This window comes from Ceratotherium simum, chromosome 7 (genome assembly GCF_057802395.1).
Source record: "Ceratotherium simum simum isolate JZ-2026a chromosome 7, ASM5780239v1, whole genome shotgun sequence".
Lineage (NCBI taxonomy): Eukaryota > Metazoa > Chordata > Mammalia > Perissodactyla > Rhinocerotidae > Ceratotherium > Ceratotherium simum.
This window is the reverse complement of record NC_141906.1, coordinates 10,914,289-10,932,835: the sequence shown is the minus strand read 5'-3', so window position 1 is coordinate 10,932,835 and position 18,547 is coordinate 10,914,289. Positions and strand designations below refer to the sequence as shown.

General features: G+C 48.2%; 1 protein-coding gene across 4 annotated transcripts in view; it reads left to right on the top strand.

Moving 5' to 3' along the window:
* Positions 1 to 18,547, top strand: part of NAV2 (neuron navigator 2) — a 697,375-nt gene that overhangs the window by 529,429 nt on the left and 149,399 nt on the right. For all 4 annotated transcript variants that reach the window (XM_087433096.1, XM_087433094.1, XM_087433097.1 and 1 more), the window contains exons 7-10: positions 2,623 to 3,724; positions 8,788 to 8,900; positions 13,786 to 13,894; positions 15,794 to 16,183. In XM_087433096.1, the coding sequence (XP_087289222.1) occupies positions 2,623 to 3,724; positions 8,788 to 8,900; positions 13,786 to 13,894; positions 15,794 to 16,183 (1,714 nt within the window). The remainder of the gene's footprint in view (positions 1 to 2,622; positions 3,725 to 8,787; positions 8,901 to 13,785; positions 13,895 to 15,793; positions 16,184 to 18,547) is intronic.

Sequence of the window (18,547 nt, the reverse complement as noted above, 5' to 3'; positions counted from 1 at the left end):
AGTCCGTCGTTAGCTAGTTAGCTGTGGGTTAATTTCTAGCTGTGTATGTTAGTGTTAAAAATACACAGAAATGGTAAGTAGGGGCATTTCTTGTCAAAACCATTTTAAGCAAGCTTTATAGCCATTCCAAGGAATGTGTGGGAGCAGAGAGGTCCCGTTGATCCATGTACTTATGCTCAGTAGGGAATATGCCTAAAACTGCTTGAGGAAGGAGGGGCGTCCCTCTGAATGTGATGTTATGGTTCCTGTAAGGACATTGTTGCAACCTGCCCACCAAACCCCCTTTTCTTTAGCAGTTATTTTCTAACAAATGATAAAATTGATTAATTACCGTCTGTTTCTCCCTGCTAGAATGTGAACTCCATGAAGGCAGGGATCTTTGTTTTGTGAAGTGCCTAGAAGAATGTCTGGCATATTACTAGGTGCTCACTGAATGAATGGATATTGATAGGTATGAAAATACTGAATGAATGAATGCTTCTGCCCCAGACCTGAGCCCAGGTAGCAGGGAAGGCAGTTGTCCTAAGTGGAACTTGGGGTTGGAGGGTCACTAGTATTTCACCCTGAGCGCCGGCCACTGTGGCCTAGGCTGCCTCCTTTCCAGTGGCCAGGCTGGTCCATACCCCACCATGATGTCATGAACATACCCTTGCAGTAGAAATGCTGATGCCTGAAAAGCACTCTGGTCATTTAAGTGGCTGTTGTTGAAATGTATTCTTCATCAAAGGAGGTACCTGTCATGCAGTCCCAGGAGCACTGTGTCACTGGTTCGAATCCCAGATACGTCCATGTCTAGCTCTGTGGTTTAGGGTTAATCATAAGCCTTCTCTTTGCCTCAGTTTCCTCACTGGTAAAATGAGGACAGTAACCCCCGCTTCACAACGTGCCTGGCACTGCACCTCCTGACCCCAGGAGGCCCTCCATAGGCAGCATCAGGCCTGTGGAGACCCTCAGAAAGGCCGGCAGTGTGGGTGGGTTCCCGGAGCCTGTTTCCAGCCGGTCTCCAGCTCTTCCCAGGAAGAGATCCAACAACACCCGGCGGGTTTCGTTAGGGAGGATTATGCAGCACCCCCCTCCAAACCCAAATCCCAGTAAGTCAGGAAGATGTATGTGTTTTAAAACATTGGGAGGTCTGCTTTGGATCACCCTGGAGCTGTGGCTTCCCCGAGCGGCTGCAAGTGAAGGGAAGCAGTTCCTCTGCCGGGAGCTCTCTGCGCCGTGCTGTGCTCGTGTCCCACACAGGGGCTGCCTTCACTCGGCCTTGGCGGCCGTTGACTTTTAAATCATAAAAAGCCGCTCTATATACAGTTTACTCTGTTGCTAGAAGGCGGCGGAACATAGGTATTAAAAAAAAAAAAAAAAGGGCAGAAGAAGCAGCCGTTAATCCCGCCAGGCTTCTGGGCACTGGAGCAGTTGCGGATGACAAAAGTTAATTAGAAACATGAGCAGTTTAACCGAAAACACTTGTGACAATTGGAAGGGCAGCCTCTTCAGTTGGAGAATTTTTCCTAGGGAATCGTTGCGGGAGAAAGTGGCTGCTGCTAGGTAAGTCCTGGCATCGTGACTGTGCAGGCGGGGACGTACTATCTGGGTGCTGAAGGGCCACCTCCTGGCTGCTACGAGCACCGGGTGGGCTCGGGGTGTGGGTGGGCGTGAGGCTCAGCCATGGGCGAAGCGACATCGTTCCCCGCCACTTTCTCTCTGACAGCTGCCTGACGGGGGAGAGCGCCGTACCGTTCTGAGCGCTGCCTGGAGAAGGGAGCTGCAGTTTGCATCTCCGTGATCTGGGCCGCCCTGGTGGCCAGCAGAACTGCAATTTGGAACCTGCCCTTCCCAGAATAATTCCAGTTCTAGTTTGGAAATATTTTGAGGCTTTTCTGAGAAAAGAGTCTGGCTGGGGAAATACGCCCTGAGTGCCAAGGGGGAAGCCTTGACTTTCAGATAACCTGCGTGTTTTCTTGCCTACGGTGAAGCCATGTGCACAGTCTACACTCTGAAGCTAAAAAGTCTTTTTTATTTTAAGTCCAGCCTGATTCATGTTTGTAACTCTTTAAAAATGCCAACACAGGAAAACTTAGATGCTTTGATAGGATGTAGCAACTTCTGTGGGTAGTTATTATTCTGTAAAAATTATACTTGGTTTCTCTTCTCTATTTTTTTTGCCTGTTCTGTTTTAATGTCTCTGCTACATTGTTTCTTAAAGTTGGATAAGTCTTGATTGTTTGGCATAACTGGGAAACGGGGTTGTGGGTTGAATAACTCAATACAGTAGATATTTCCTACATTTTTCTTACACCACCATGGTGGCGGTGTGGGTTTTTGTTTTTCCTTAAATTTATGTGCTTAATTGTGCTTCATGTATGTTGATGTTAAGATCAGCGTGTATTTGCACAGCATGCACCACAATGTGATGGGGGGATGTGAACTGTGCATGATGGAGAGCAGGAGGAAGTCAAGGTGGGATTTAAAATTGAACCACAGGGAATGCACAAAGCGGGTGATGGAGCTATATGGCGTTCCGGTTGGGAGCGATTGGCTGTCTAACCATGGCCGACCCTCCCTGGTCTTCAGGGCAGGTCCGCAGGTGTAACTCGCGTTTCTTTCTCTTCCCCATCTCTGCAGAGCCATCGGCAAGCCCAGCCTCCTCCTACCCCGGAATGAGCGACCATGCACCTGCCTCTTCGGAGAGCGGCGGCCCCTCCGCTCCGGCTAACTGCGGCGCCTCCTCGGCCATCCCGCAGCCCGGCGCCGCCTCCAAGCCCTGGCGCAGCAAGTCGGTCAGCGTGAAGCACAGCGCCACGTCGGCTGTGCTCGCCGTCAAGCAGCCCGTGCCCGAGGCCCCCAGGCCCAGCCCCGAAGCCATGAAGCCAGCCCCCAGCAATCAGAAGTCCATGCTGGAAAAGCTAAAACTTTTCAACAGTAAAGGGGCTTCCAAGGCGAGCGAGGGCCCGGCCCCCCGGGACACGAGCTGTGAGCGGCTCGAGATGCTGCCCAGCTTCGAAGAGAGCGAAGAGATCGAGGCGGCGGGTCGCGCGCTGGCCACGGCGGGCCCCGCCTCCAACAGCCCCAAGATTGCGCTCAAGGGCATCGCCCAGAGGACGTTCAGCCGGGCGCTGACCAACAAGAAGAGCTCCCCGAAAGGCAACGAGAAGGAAAGGGAGAAGCAGCAGCGGGAGAAGGAAAAGGAGAAAAGCAAGGACCTCGCCAAGAGAGCCTCTGTGACAGAGAGGCCGGACCTCAAAGAGGGGGCGAAGGAAGACCCCAGCGGGGCAGCCGTGACCGAGATGCCAAAAAAGTCCTCCAAGATTGCCAGCTTCATCCCCAAAGGGGGAAAGCTCAACAGTGCCAAGAAGGAGGCCACAGCCCCTCCCCACAGTGGAATACCAAAACCAGGGATGAAGAGCGTGCCCGGGAAGTCCCCAAGTGCCCCTGCCCCCCCTAAGGAGGGGGAGCGGAGCCGGAGTGGGAAGCCGAGCTTGGGGCTCCCGCAGCAGAAGCCCCAGCTGGACGGCAGACACTCCAGTTCCTCCTCCAGCCTGGCTTCCTCAGAAGGAAAAGGCCCAGGTGGAACCACCCTGAACCACAGCATCAGCAGCCAGACTGTCAGTGGGTCCCTGGGGACCACCCAGACCACAGGAAGCAATACTGTCAGTGTTCAGCTACCTCAGCCCCAGCAGCAATACAGCCACCCCAACACTGCCACAGTCGCGCCTTTCCTGTACAGGTAGGAGCGGCCACCCACCTGCCCTTCCTGGGCCATTGGGCACAGGAGCCTTCCTGGCAGATTCCGGGTCTTTGAGGGCGGTCTCAGGCCCGCCCTCCAGGAACATTTGAGCAGGCAGCTAAGGTACCAGCTGATAAGCTCCTAACAGAGGTCTACACGGTGTGCTTGAGGGCGGGCAGAGAAAGCTCAAGAGAGTAGAATTTGAGCTGAGCCCAGGGTGAGTAGGATTCCACTGGGCATTGGGGCCCCGGGGGCATTTCAGAAGCAGCAGCGAGAGCAGACACGTGAGGGGTGGTTTGGGATCACTCGCCTGGTTCCAGCATCAGTCCTAACACATCCTAGATGTCCTGTAAAAATAGAAAACACAAAACCCACCTTGCTGAATAACCGAGACTTCTTCTCACAGAGGTGTTTGTCTTGAACTTTCAGATCCTCACAGTTTCTACCGTATCACACGTATGAAGTATTTTTTCAGTCCCTGCTGTGTGCTGGGATCTTTTGAAGGGAGAGTGGGGTGAAGAAGGGAAGTGGTAAGGAGGGACCAGTTCTAGAAGGCAAAAGAACCCAGGTGTATTGAGGACAAGTCTGGGTGTTTGTGTCTGTCTCTGTCCTTCTGTCTGTTATCTGTCCCTCGGTGTCTCTGATGACACATCCGTGGGACCACAAGAGACTATGTGGAGCCAGGTGCTGCTTGCTCTGTGGAGTTCTGGCCTGTGAGAGCCTCCAGTTTCTCAGCCTGCACTGCACACCTTTGCGGGATGGAGGACCCTGGCTCTGGGTGCTCCTTGTTACATGAGGATGAGTCATCTCCAGGCAGGTGGAGGCTCCCCGAGCACTGCTCTCAAGGGAGTCCCAGAGCCTTGCTCGAGTAGTCAGCTTGATCCTGTGCTTGAGACGTGTGATGCATTTGGCCACACTGCATAGTTGAATGATAACTGATGCCGCTACAGAGCAAAAGGGGACTAAGATTGAATGTCATATTCTAGGCACTCATTTTACAGCTCTTACCCTAAGTCCATACACATGCACAGTTGTGTGCACACACTTGTACACCCCTAGGCATGGACATACGTTGACAGTCACACATGAGTCTGGACACAAGTACACATTCAGATGTAAGATGCAAATGCCCGTATGTGCACATGCACTTACATGGCTGTTCATATGTGTAGACTTGTCCCCAGACTTTCAGATTCCTCTGTTTCTGTGGTTCCCCGAAGAATTAGCTTTCCCCCTTCTCCCTGCCTGAGTTGTGTTCTGGTAGCCTCTGTTACTATTCCTGCCAGGAGCTGGTGGAAAGACTGGCTTGAGGGACTTCAGAGTGAAGCCAGCCTGGTCCAGACAGTGAGGGAAGGTCAGACCTCGCCTCATCCCGCTTCCCTTTTCCTCCACTCCCCTCCCCTTCAGTGAGGGTCACGCCCACACTTTTTAATTGGAAGACAGTCATCTTTTTATTAAATCAAGTCATCAGCTCAGCTAACAGTCCTGAGAAGAGTGCCAAGGCTCAGAAGTGACTCAGCACTCGGCTGCATGCAGGGCGTCTAAAACAGTTGTTCTCTGAACCATGGAGGCACCCGAATTGCTCCCCATGGAATTTTTATCATTCCAATAACATTAATAGTCTTGAGGTAATGCATATTCAAGCCACTGTTCACAGATTCTTGATTTGAATTTTCACAATTAAAATATATGACAGTCTTTGATCAATCCCACGCCTTCCTTTTTTTTGGCTGTAACCATTTGAAAGATTGTAAAATATTTAATCCCTTTTTTTAAAATGTCAAGCTTTTCCATGAGAGGAAAAACTCTTAACGATAAAGAGCAAATGTCTGACAAGTAGGTGGAGGGAGAAAATTGCCCAGCTGCCTTTTAACGTTAACGCTCACCTGGTGTGGTGTCCTCTGGCCCCTCTGAGGTGCCTTCCTCTTTAGGTGAGCCAGGGAGGGGCCTGGAAGGAGAGCACTGGGATAAGAGGGCGCCAGGCTCTGTCTTTATTAGCTTGTGACTCCCTGTGTGGTCCTGGGACCTGGCTGCAGGAACAGCTGGGAGCATGCACAGGTGTGTGCAGAGACCCAGCTAAGGGCTCTTCATGACTTCGCTCATTTATTCCTTCCCACAACTCCATGAGCTAGCTATCTTTTTATCCCCATTCTATAGATGAGCAAACTGAGGCTTAGAGTAATTAAGTAACTTGCTCTAAGTCACAGAGCTAATAGCTAGAAGAGCTAGTGTTTAAACCCAAGTCTCTCTAACCAGAGGGACCAAATTCTTAACCACGAAACAGTCTTGACTCTAAATCTCTGCCTCTCTCTGAGCCTCAGTGTCTTCATGTGTAGAGTGAGGAGATTGGACTATATTAGAGGATATTAGAAAATGATTTAGACTCCCTCTGTGCTCTAAAATTTTTAAGTTTATGGCTCACTGTAACTTACAATGCTACCCCCAGAACCTCTCCATGTTAGCGATGTTACCAAGAGATAAACGGAAGACACATCATTTTTTAAAATCACTCAGAATGAATTATATTTAGGAATTCAGAAGTAACACTGGACACCTCTGTCGCTTTACACTTGACTGAGTGCTTTTGTGTCATTTCACGGGATTTTTGTAGCAGCCAAGGAGGTCGCTGTCGTCTTCCCCCACTGTACAGAAGAGGACCCTGAGGGTCAAAGAGGTGAAGCGACTTACTCAGATGTGCACAGCTATCAAGTTATGGGCTCCAGACCTGCAGCCAGCTCAGTGTTCAGACTCCATGTCTAATGTTCCTTCCAGTACCCAGCATTCTTCTAGACTTAAAAAGTTCTCATTTATCCATGCAACACGCCCTGGCTGAGTGCCTGCTCAGCACATGAACTTGAACAGATCACGTTCTTATGTGCACACGTCAAAAGAGCCAGTCTTTGCCTTCAGAGAGCTCAGTCTAGATGAGGAAAGATTTATTGATTAGGTCACGTTGTAATAACCAGGCATCAGAGAATAAGGAGAGTGCTGTAGAAGCACACAGGAGGAGGGGCGATCAGTTGGCAGAGAGTCGGGAAAGGCTTCCAGGCCAAGATGGCATGGGAACTGCGTCTTACAGGTGGGTTAGGAACAAACTAAGGAAGAAAGAGGGAGGGGCTGGCCCTGTGGCTTGGTGGTTAAGTGCGCGCGCTGCGATGCTGGTGGCCCGGGTTCGGATCCCGGGTGCGCATCGAGGCACCACTTCTCCGTTCATCCTGAGGCCGAGTCCCGCATACAGCAACTAGAAGGATGTGCAGCTACGACATACAACTATCCACTGGGGCTTTGGGGGGAAAAAATAAATAAATAAAATAAAAAAATAAATAAATAAAAAAAAAGAAAGAGGGGAAGGGCCTATAGGCAGAGGTCCCGTAACTACAAAGATGTTTCTGCTACGGCCATGGTATGGTCTGGGAATGGAGAGAAGCCACATGTGGGTGGAGCATGGGGCATGGCTGTGTTTACAGTGGAGGAGTGGAGGAGATGGGGGGAAATGAAGGAAGGAAGAGTCCCGTGACATAGGGCCTCTTCTACCACAATAAGGACTTTAGACTTGATGCTGTGGGCGAGGGGAACCATTGAAGACCTTTAATCAGAGGGTGATCAGATCACAGCAGTATCACAGAGATCAGTGGAGGAGGGTGTGAGGGGTGGACCAGACCTAGGAACAGTCTAGAGCAGAGATCAGGGATTCAGATGCCTGATTGGGCCCCAAAAGATGATATCAGTGAGTGGCTCAGGATGCAGGGGACTGTGGCAGAGGGAACTTCTTGCCTCTAGAGGGAGCAGCCACCACCTGAAAAAACACCAGCAGGTGGCGACCTGCAAGACAGTGAGCTGTCTTCCTAGACTTTCTTGTTTTAACTGAAAGTAAGAAAAGAAAGGGAGAAAGCAGAAATCCAGATATTTCTTTTGAAATCTCCCAATTTTTAAATGCTGAAACTAATTCAAAAGCTTTAAAATACTATGCAGACCGGTAAGAATAAATCTGTGGACTGGTTCCCACACCTGGCTGCCATTTGCACTCTCCAGGCTGGAGGCAGCATACCTGTTTACAGAGTGCTCGCAGGGCCTAGGCAGAGATGGTGAGAGCATGGACTCTTGCCAGGGGATACAGAGGAGCACTGGGAGTATGAAAATCCTTTCTGGGTAGAGATTACAGGAGTTGGGCACTGATGGCTGCAGGAGGAGGGCAAAGGGGGGAAGAATAGATGGATGACTTGAGGTTTATCGGTACATCCCCCACGTTTAAGACAATTCACATTCTTGGCAAACGCTTTCTTCTTAGAGAGTGAAATCTGGTGGAATTAGCTCGGGATGCTAATGAATTAATAATGTTACACTAGGGTTCTGCGTCTGAGTGTAATTGTACATTCGTATGCTGTGCCTGAATGAGCAGAGGTAGTTGTGGCAAGAACACATTGCATGAAGTGGTTTCCTCAATTTGCTTGACAAATAAGGGCGTGGAGAAAGTTTGGGGAAGTACAGATTTCAGTCAAGTGTTGAAATAATGATCAATGAGACCTTTCATGTCAGAAGATCTGAGCTCTGAATCAGAGACCTAGAGGGCAGGCACACCTGCTTGGCACCCACTCCTGACTGGTTTTACAGTCATCGTTTCAGAGAGCCGTGTCAGGAGGACGGGGGGAGCCACGGGGGCTGTCAATGGAGTCATCTTTATGCTTGACTTGCTGGTGTTGCTGGTTACTTAGAAGTCACTCTTTGGCATAGGTTAAATGATCCAAACCACCCAGTCCTCTCCAGCATTGTTCTGGCTGGACCTAGCTCCCTGATGGGGACTCGGAGGAGCGTAACCCAGTGAGGGATTGCAGACCCTCCATCTGGGCGATGAATATTTCATCTTTTCCAGTTCGGTGGCTCTCTCTTTCTAGGACATTGCTCCACGTGTGCTGATGAATTATTTAGCGTCAGTCTGCTGCTCTGCTCTGTCCTAAAGCTTCTTGCTGAAGGAGGTGATGGTGGGTGCTGTGGTCAGACCACAGCGGTCCAGATGTGGTAGTGACTGCTCCTGACAAGCTGTCTGCTTTGGTTTGTGTGTGAAGGTCCCAGACAGACACCGAAGGGAACATTACTGCCGAGTCCAGCTCCGCCGGTGTGAGCATGGAGCCTAGCCACTACACCAAGAGTGGACAGCCTGCTCTGGAGGAACTCACCGGTGAGTATGGGGCCCCAGAAGTTCCGTGTCGGCTGGTGATGAGGCCTCCCGTGAAACCGCCTGCTGGAAGGGCGCCAACCCAGCTCGATTTGAAGTTGTTTTACTGTTGCGTTGATTGTTGAGCTAAACAAACTTATTTTCCTTTTTTTCTTATGATTTTCCTTCTTCTTTTTCTCACTGTTTTCTCTCTCACACAATCTACTCCCTCCTCCCCAGAATTGTAAATAAGTCTCTCACCTGTTGGCAAACCCTAATTTAAGATAAATTCCATTTCATTCACGTAGGGGCTCTGGGCTGGCCTCACACTTCATTTTGAATCTCTTGTTTACTCTTCAGATAAAGTCACTTTCCAACAAGAGGTGGAACTCTAAAACATTGACTTTTTTGTTTCCTATATGGAAGCACTGATTGAAAATGTGTTCTTAGCATCCTCTATTAATTGTAAAGAAGACTACAGCATGCTTCTTTTGCCAAAAACAAAAAAAAAATCTAAATTTTATGTATAAGCTAGACAATAGTGATTGAACGGACATTATATAAAAACACATCCACAGTTGTCGTGTAGTTAATTCCATAAATATCTGCCTATTAGTGTCATACTGTCACATTCTTAATTTAAAGAAGAAAAGCTAGCATCTGAGCTAGAATTCTTCCTGCACTGCTTTCTTTCTGAGTTAGCACCTTCTCTCTCTCTCTTCCCTGCTCCCCATTGCTGTGCCCTGTGTTCCAGCAACTTCTCATCAGGGAGGCGAGTGGTAAACCACATATTTAGCGGTGGCTGCATTAGTCTTCTCATATCTTACCACTTCCAGAGTTGGGTTAAAAATTGAATCTGTGTTTAAATCCATTTATTCATCTAAATATCCATTGCCACACCATTTTAATAGCCGTATTACAGCTGTGGAATTGGTCTGCAGCCCTGCGATCAAATCTTACCCATCTCACCGTTAGCCTTGAGTATTAATTTCAGAGGATCTGAGCGATTTAACTATTTCCTTCTGGTTCTGCTGGCTGGGCACAGTGCTGGGGCAGAGAGGTTCCAAGCCATTTGTAAGTGATCCGTCTTACAGTGGTTCAGGGCCCCACATTTGGGATTGGTTGTGTGTTTCCTTCTCTCCATGGTTTGTAGCTCCTTGCATACGAGGACACGTTAGCACAGGAAAAGGGCTAGCTTTGAGGAGAAGGGTGTGGAGTTCAGATGACTGCTCAGGTCTCCGTGCACATTCCAGGTTGTGCTCTCATGTGCACACATCAAAGGAGCTGGGCCAGGGCTTCAGGGCCCGGCATGGATCAGATGTGTGTCCTGTGGAGGAGTGTGGATTCATGTCCAACTCTGAGGCTCAGCGAATTCACATTTGAAAAGCAAAAGCAGCAGCCAGAGACCATTCCACAAGCCACTTAAATTCAGAGCGACAGACTGCAGCCTGTGATCTTTCACTAATTTTTCTTTTGCTCCCATGTCTCTTCTGCATCAGGACTTTAAAACCAAGTAAGAGCCCAGAAAGCCTGAGATGCTGCCTCCCTTTGGGGAACAGACTGTGCAGTCACTTGTGCCTGCAAGCACTTTGTGGTATTAAGTCGAATGGTGTTGGTTGCTAATGAAAACTTCTTAATTGGGGTGACTTGTCTTTACATTCAAGCGGTAGAAACCACATGTGTGATTGCACTGTGCATTATTTTATGGAGATACTATACAGTGGCACGAGGTTGAATTTAACTTATCCATAGCCGATCCCTTGAAATGAGAATGAATGGTGAGTGTATTTAGAAATGGACGTTGCTGTGACTGTTTGATCAATTCCTTGGTTCTTCCCCTTGCTTATGCAAATAGGTGGATTTTCCCATGGTGCTTTGTCATTTATGTGGCCTTACACTTGAGACGTGCCACCTGGATTGTAGAGTCAGAAGGAACCACGTGCTCCTGTTCATTATCCGGTCCGTGAATCCCTTCCATCATTCACTGACGAATTGTCTTTCAGTCTCTGCCAGAATATTCCTTATGACAGGAAGGTTATTCTTTCATGAGGCAGCCCTTCCATATCTTGTTGGCTTTAATGGGTAATGGAGTTCTTGATTCTTACATATGTAATCACTGGATATAATCCAGCCTCCTGAAGCCCACAGACAATTTCCATTCTTTTCCACATAGCAACATGTCCCTTAGCCTCCCTCTTCCAACTAAAAATCCCAAGTTCCTTCTTCTTCCTTTTGTAACACCCTGACATCCTCCATGCTCAGCCCTCTCGGGTCAGAACGAGGTGTTCTCTTCATCATGACCAGTGGCTCGAGGGAGGGCTGCCGTTGGCAAATGCAAGAGAGCCACAGGTAGACATGGGAGAGCTTACTCATTCTCACCATCTCTGTGTATGAGTTGAACGGGCCCTGCCATGTCCAGTGGAGCACGGTTGTGTTTTTATTGTGGTCAGCTGTGAGTTGGTGGGAAAATCTTACACTCAGTCCATCTTCCAAGGAAGCAGACTCGGCAGTTCAGAACGTGGCCACCTAAGCGAGGCAGGTGTATTACTGGTTTGCTTTTCTACGTTGCTCTTGGAATCAGGTGTACGCAGGGCTCTGAGGGGAGAGAATGTGCCCAGTGGGACCCCAGGTGGGGAACAGGGCGCTGGATTTCAGCGAGCCCTCGTTTTCTGCCGGGCATATGCCGTGTCACCGCATCTGTTCCTCCTCCTAACCCATTGAGGGAAGGGATTTATCCCCATTTTACAGATGAGGTTCAGAGAGGATAAGCCACTATCCAAGATCAAGTGGCTAATAAGTGACAACAGCACGATTCAAACCTTGATCTACTGGGATGCACAGTCCGTGCTTTTTCTTCAGCCCTAGGCTGACCAAACATCTTTTGGACGATAACTATTTCTTGGGCAGCTATAAAAACGTGTGTGGGGGTTACCAAAAGTAAAGGTGAGACACCGTCCCATCTCAAAGATCTTTGAATTTCTAAAGGAGAGTTAACACAGGCAAATACGTCAGTAATAGAGACATGGATAAATACATATAATTGTTATTCTTCTTGTGTGTGCTTAAGTTAGTTGATGAAGGTAATTTGAAAACTTGTGCCTAGACTTAGTTTCCTAATAAATGTTCACTGTAGGTCCTAGAGCTGTGCAAAACTCAGTGCCCTTTTGGCAGCTACACAGATAAAATGTGGCCCGACTGGCAGTGAAAGATATTTAATTGATGGCCCAGGGGATAGATGCACCTACATTCCTCCAAGGCCACTAAGGGAAGGTAAAGTAGACATTCATCACTGCTTTCATTTAAAAACACGTACATACATATTTGTATTTTAAAGAATTGGGTGGGAAATGCAAGTTTGACCACTTTTCAGATAAGAGAAAAATGCCTTCCAAACTTCTCTTGGTTGAAAAGGGGGAGAAAATTGAAACACTTGCATTTTCAAGGATAGAGAGTTTGCTATAGCAAATTTTCTTCATAAAATCACATATCTGTCATTTCCTCCAGTCCCCAGCTCCTCGGCACCACCATGCCGAGAACAACCTAAGGAAATTATCAGTGTCAGAAGGAAAGTAAATTCTGTGACATTTCTTAGCTGCCTATTTTCCTATTAATGACAATTGCTGGAAGTTCTACTTAGTGTCTAATGTAAATTCCACTTGCTGCTGCCCATGTGTACTATGTTCTTGATGGAGATTTCTTTAAAAATGTTGCTCAACACTTGAAATAGTCACAGGCTTTTAAAGACCCTTGATTGTGGTTCTTCAGTCTCCTCAGTCCTCCCTGAAATTACTCTGAGGGATAGACGTTTGATTCCTTTAATCATTACTTTACTTATTCCTCTCCTCCTCCTCCCCGGGTAAGCCCATCAAAAGAATAACCAGAGAGCCCGAGGCAAGGCTGCTCTGAGACAGCATGTGGCTTCCTGGCTTGGTGTGGCCTATTTCTCCCGGGGCATCTGTGCCAGCTTGACCTCTGCTGGGCCAGGTGTTTTGTGGAGGATCTTGCCCAGAGAACGGAAGTCCCTTGTCCTCCAAAGAGAGACCCTGACTCTTCTTGCTGGCGCCTGCTCTGCAGCACGGCTGGCGGGAGTTGGGTGCTGCGCTGGCGCTGTGCTCAGGATCGCCAGGCCCTGTGGCTGCCGGTACCTTTGAGGTCGGGACCGTTACCGTCCTCGTTTTAGGACTGAAGGATGGAGAGGGTCAGCACCGTCCCCACCATCACACAGCCAGTGAGTCAAGGAGCCAGAATTTGAGATGACATCATAAATCTAACAGAGACACACCTCTCTCTGTAGAAATTTTCGATTAAGAAGTACACATCTTTTAGCCACTGCAAGTTGTGTTTATAAAGTAGCGCTGGTCAACAGCAGGGTGTATCATCAATGGGTGAGAGAACTGAATGCCTCACCCACTTTTCTGTGGGCAGAAAATGACTTCTGGTAAGCGGTCAAACCAAACATGCATGTCTCTATTGGAGATGGTGTGAAATGTGTTTACATCTCTGACTGGGCGCTTTGCTTCTCCCGCAAGCGGGACCTCACCCGTTTCAGGAGGGACTTGGAGGGAGAAGACAGGCTTCTCCCCTTGGATTTAGCACCTTCTGTTGGGCATCCATCCATCCATCCATCTGTTCATCCATCCATCCATCCATCCGTTCATCCATCCATCCATCCGTCCGTCCGTCCATCCGTTCATCCATCCATCCGTCTGTCCCTCTGTCCGTCCGTCCGTCCGTCCGTCCATCCATCCATCCATCCATCCATCCATTCCTTCTCAGATCCTTCTTAAGCACCCACAGTGATCCAGGCACTGAGCACAGAACATGGTTGTGGTCGCGGATGTGATTACTGTTCTCGTGAATCTCAAGAGCCATCTGAGAATTAGAATAATCTTAGTCGTTGTCTTTCCAGGGGAAGATCCTGAGGCTCGGCGACTGCGGACAGTGAAGAACATCGCAGATCTGCGGCAGAATCTGGAGGAGACCATGTCCAGTTTACGAGGAACTCAGGTCACACACAGGTATCTACAGCGTGAATTTCTTTACTGAACTAGCTAGTGACTTGGTTTTCACATGACTTCTCTTGGGTTTCTTCGTGCTGCTAGCAAAGTGATTTGGTTAACAATAGAATAAATAACTTTGATCCTCAAATGTGCTGGAATTCACAAAGACTGCCATACAGTGTACAGAAGAGAAGCGTCAGGGGCAAAAATGAATACAGACAGATTCCTCCCAAAAGCAGAAAGTTGCCAAATCCACTCTTCAGAGGATTTTTGTAGACCAGCTCCACTGAAATTTCACTTTACATGCATTTTCTAAAACTATATTGTGCTGTTGAAACAAGCAGGTGAACTATATTTGACCTGTGCGATAAAGCAAATAACTTGAATTCCTACCCGGTCTTCTGATACACAACACTCTGTAATGTTGTTAGTCATGAGCGTGTGTAAAACACGTAAGGGAAAATTTGTACAAACTTACGAGCATGTTTAAACCATGATTTCGTTGGATGAAATCTGGGATGACCTTGGAAGCATTTGTGAGGTTGTTTGTGTTGTTGAGCAAGAAGCTGAAGAGGATGCAGCCCTGGTGCACCCTTGATGGGGCAGAAATGAGTTTTATGGTTTGTGTTGGGCTTTGATAATCGAGGTGAAGTCCTGGTTGCCCCCACTGATCTCCCAGGGAGTCTGCTTTGCTTCTGCAGTTTCAGTCTCTGTGATGAAGGAGTGTAGCAAGGAGACGGCAGGGGCCCCCAGTGCCAGTGGTTTTGGCAGGTCACGTTAACCTCTGTGGGTTCTACGTTAAATGAGACCAGGGCCCAAACCTAAGAGATCCCCAGTAAGAGGAAAATAAGGCCGACTGCAGGATAGGAGGGAAACAGAAACGGTTGAGGTGCCAAACTACCCTCCAGAGGAGAGTAAACTTGGGGGTTGTGATGTGGGGCTCCCCAAACCTTTATATATTTGATGGCGTGGAGCCAGAGGCTGGACCCTGTGGCTCAGTGATGGGCAAGGAAACATCTCCATTTCCACCATCATCACTAAAACTGCCTTCATGTGGGTTACAGCAGTCTGATAAATTTCTAAGCTTGGACTAGAGAGGTAATGATGACCTTACCTTCTTAAGGGTTCTTCTGCAGGAAAGACTCTCACTCTCTGCTCAGTTAGGAGCCCCCAGTGTGGCTCTGTGGCAGCACCTTGGTCAACTTTACCATGCACAGACCTGCAGGGCCGGAAAGACAGTGGACTGCAATAGAGTCTGTCTGATGGCCAGGGATGAGCTCAGTCTCCTGGCGGATTTGGACCCCCGTAATTTGATTTATTATGGATCTCAAGCCCAGGCGTTTACCACTCTTTTCCAGCCTTTTGCCCCCAAAGTTTATTTGTTATTTTGGACAAAATGTGGGAGAAGCAAAAGTGTGGGGAAAATGGACCTTAGAGAGAAAACTGGGGCTCTCCCCCCGGCTCAGTCTAGAGGGAGCTGAGGATGTGAGATGTGACATTAGGAACTCCAGGGTGGATGGTGCATCCTGGCGTGCAGCATCCTAGCACGAATGGGCAGTAGGTACCTTGATGCCCCATTGTTATCTGGTCAGCATTTTCTGCTTCCTTTCCTGGGTTGGGAATAAGATGCTGGTAGTTAAGATCGTTTAGTTAAGGTAATTGGTAGTAGGTATCTTGTGTCATGTTTTAGGGGGAAAATTCTCCACCTGGCTTCTCAGAAGGTTACGTAGATATGCAGCTTTGCCTTTTCATTTTTAACAGAGGACTTACACTGGGTGGGCCATTGGAGCCAATCATTTGATCCTCTTTTGTATATGGGAAATATTTCATAATTCTAAAAAAAATGAAAGAATATATAAACTGCGAAGAATATTAGGCACCTTAGGGTCTAACCCAAGGCCGGCTTTATGTTTTTAGCACATTGGAAACCACATTCGACACCAACGTCACCACGGAGATAAGCGGGCGCAGTATCCTCAGCCTGACTGGCAGGCCCACTCCCCTCTCCTGGAGGCTTGGCCAGTCCAGCCCTCGGCTCCAAGCGGGAGACGCCCCCTCTATGGGCAACGGGTACCCGCCTCGAGCCAACGCCAGCCGGTTCATCAACACTGAGTCGGGCCGCTATGTGTACTCTGCTCCTTTGAGGAGGCAGCTGGCCTCCAGGGGCAGCAGCATCTGCCACGTGGACGTCTCAGACAAGGCCGGAGATGAGATGGACCTGGAAGGCATCAGCATGGACGCCCCCGGCTACATGAGCGATGGGGACGTTCTGAGCAAGAACATCCGGACAGATGACGTCACAAGCGGGTGAGTCCCGGGGTTTCTCTGTCTTCTCAGAGACGGAGCAGGCTTGGCCCCTGCGTTCTCTTTTCAGGGCTTTAGTTAAGTCCTCCGGAGGAGGTCAAACTGCCTACTTCACTTTCTACTGTCCATGTCAAAGACTGTATAGGGGGCCTTCTGGGCCGAGAGTCACAAGACCTGGGCTGCAGTCCAGTTCTGGCAGGAATCGCTGGGCAATTCTAGGGAGGCTCCACTGGCAGCCAGAGTGACACTTGGCAGCAAACCACATTGCGTCCTTTAAACCAAACCTTGCACTCAGGATGGAATGCTGCCTTCTTAGCGTGGCTGCCTGGTCCATGGGATCCGGCTGTTACCTGCCTCTCAGATCTCGGTGTTATCCCCCCTCCTTGCTTCCTGTTGCGCCTGTGCCTTCTAAGGCTCATCAAGCTTTTTCCTGCCTGAGGTTCTTTGCACTCTCTGTTTCTCGGCCCGGATGCCATTCCCCAGATCTTTGCATGGCTGGTTCCATCTTGCTGCTCAGCTGGAATCTCTTTGGAGGGCGCCTCTTTGACCATTCAACTTGAAGTGCCTGCCCCATGCCCTGTCCTCTCCATCACCCTGTCTTATGCTCCTTTGAAAGCTTATGACTATTGGAAATTATCCTGATTATGAGTTCATATTTTATTGTCTCGCTGCCCCCTCCTGCTTGCAACAGTAAGGGCCATGAACAGGGACATTGTCTGGCTTGTTCACTGCCGAATCCCCCATGCATTGTACATATAGGAGTTTATAGATATTGCTGAGTTAATGAACACATGGATTGCGAGTTGTGGGAACAAGCCCAATCTCCCTGCATCTCCATTTGTGCACACATGACGTTAAGGGGAATGACGAGATGATGTCTAAGCCGGGCCGTGACCATGTGGAGCACAAGACTTGGCTTTCTGTTTCTAGCTCCACTTCCAGAGCCCCATGTAAATTGCAGGGGCATCTCTTGATCCCACTTGCCTGAGACTTCTTCACCTGTTAACTGACTTGCCCAGAAATTCTCTAAGATCTTTTTCTCCTCTACCATTCTACCAGTCAAAATTACAGGTAATAAAAATCGGGCATAATCATCATGCCACTCATTTCTATGAACATAGTGATCCAGAAACCCACCGATGAGTCAATATTTTCATAATTTTAATAATAGCTAATTCTCCCTCTTGGTGCTGAACTCTGTGCTAGGTGCTTTCATGTATGTCATCTTGTTCTATCTTCGCAGAAATCCTTGGAGGGAGGTGATGACATAATCCCCATTTTACGGATGAGTAAACTGAGGCTCAGGGGAGGTTAAGTAACTTTCGCCAGGCCCCGCAGTGATGAAGAGGCGGAGCCCAGGCCTGGTGGCTCTGGAGCCCTGTTCCTTAACCACTGTATTGGACCATCTTGCCTAACATTTTGTTGCTGCGTTGAAATAGCACAACTACGGGAGTTTATTTTAAAATTAATTTACTTTTGCTTAATTCTACCTGTCTGACTAGAAATGTTCTTTTATTTAGTTAAAAGCTCAGACAAAGGTGCTTCGGCTTTCTGGCTGTTGCTGTTATAACCTTCCTGTACTGAAATCTCAGAAGACAGGAGCCACCAAACCCCTACCATATAACAAATTTCTGCTATCAGCGATGGCTGGGAAAGTTAATGGAATGATAAATAAATTAAATGATCCAGTTAACCTAGAGCATCATTTTGTGTTTCTAGTTTTCCATAAACATGAAAAACGGTAACATACACCTGTTACTAAAATTGCACGTAATTTAATCTTTTTATTATTATTTAGAATACTTTTGGTATCTAGTAGGGCCTCAAGGTTATCATTATCAATTCCCACTGTAATATACCACCAAAATATTTCTTGGTTATTTTGAGATTTTTGTATCGTGTAATAGTTAATTTTATTGTCAGGTCAGTCTTTTAATCCTCAATAGATGGTGGTCTTTGTATTTATTTTGCTGTAATATTGACATCCTCCACAAGGTGGCGACATTGAAACACTCTAACCTGAACCTTGCTGATGTCCTGGCGAGAAATCTCTAGTTTCTTTAGCTACTCAAACCAGGGCCTTTACCCTTGCTAAAAAGCACAAATGTTTACATTTCAGTTCCTGCTTTTGAGAAGCTTACATTTTTAGCAAGTGAGATAGTGCTTAGAGCAAGTGTAGATAAAAGTGCAGAAATGTAATCAAACCATCCAATTATTGAAATTGGAGAGGCCTGGTCTGGTTTTCCTTCCCCCCCCCATTCCTTTGAATGGGGAGATTTACCTTCCAAATGAGGAGAGGTAGCCCAGATGGTGTTTAGTGCTCCTTGTAGTTGTGGCGTTCTAGAACGCTAGCTGAGCAGGACTCCA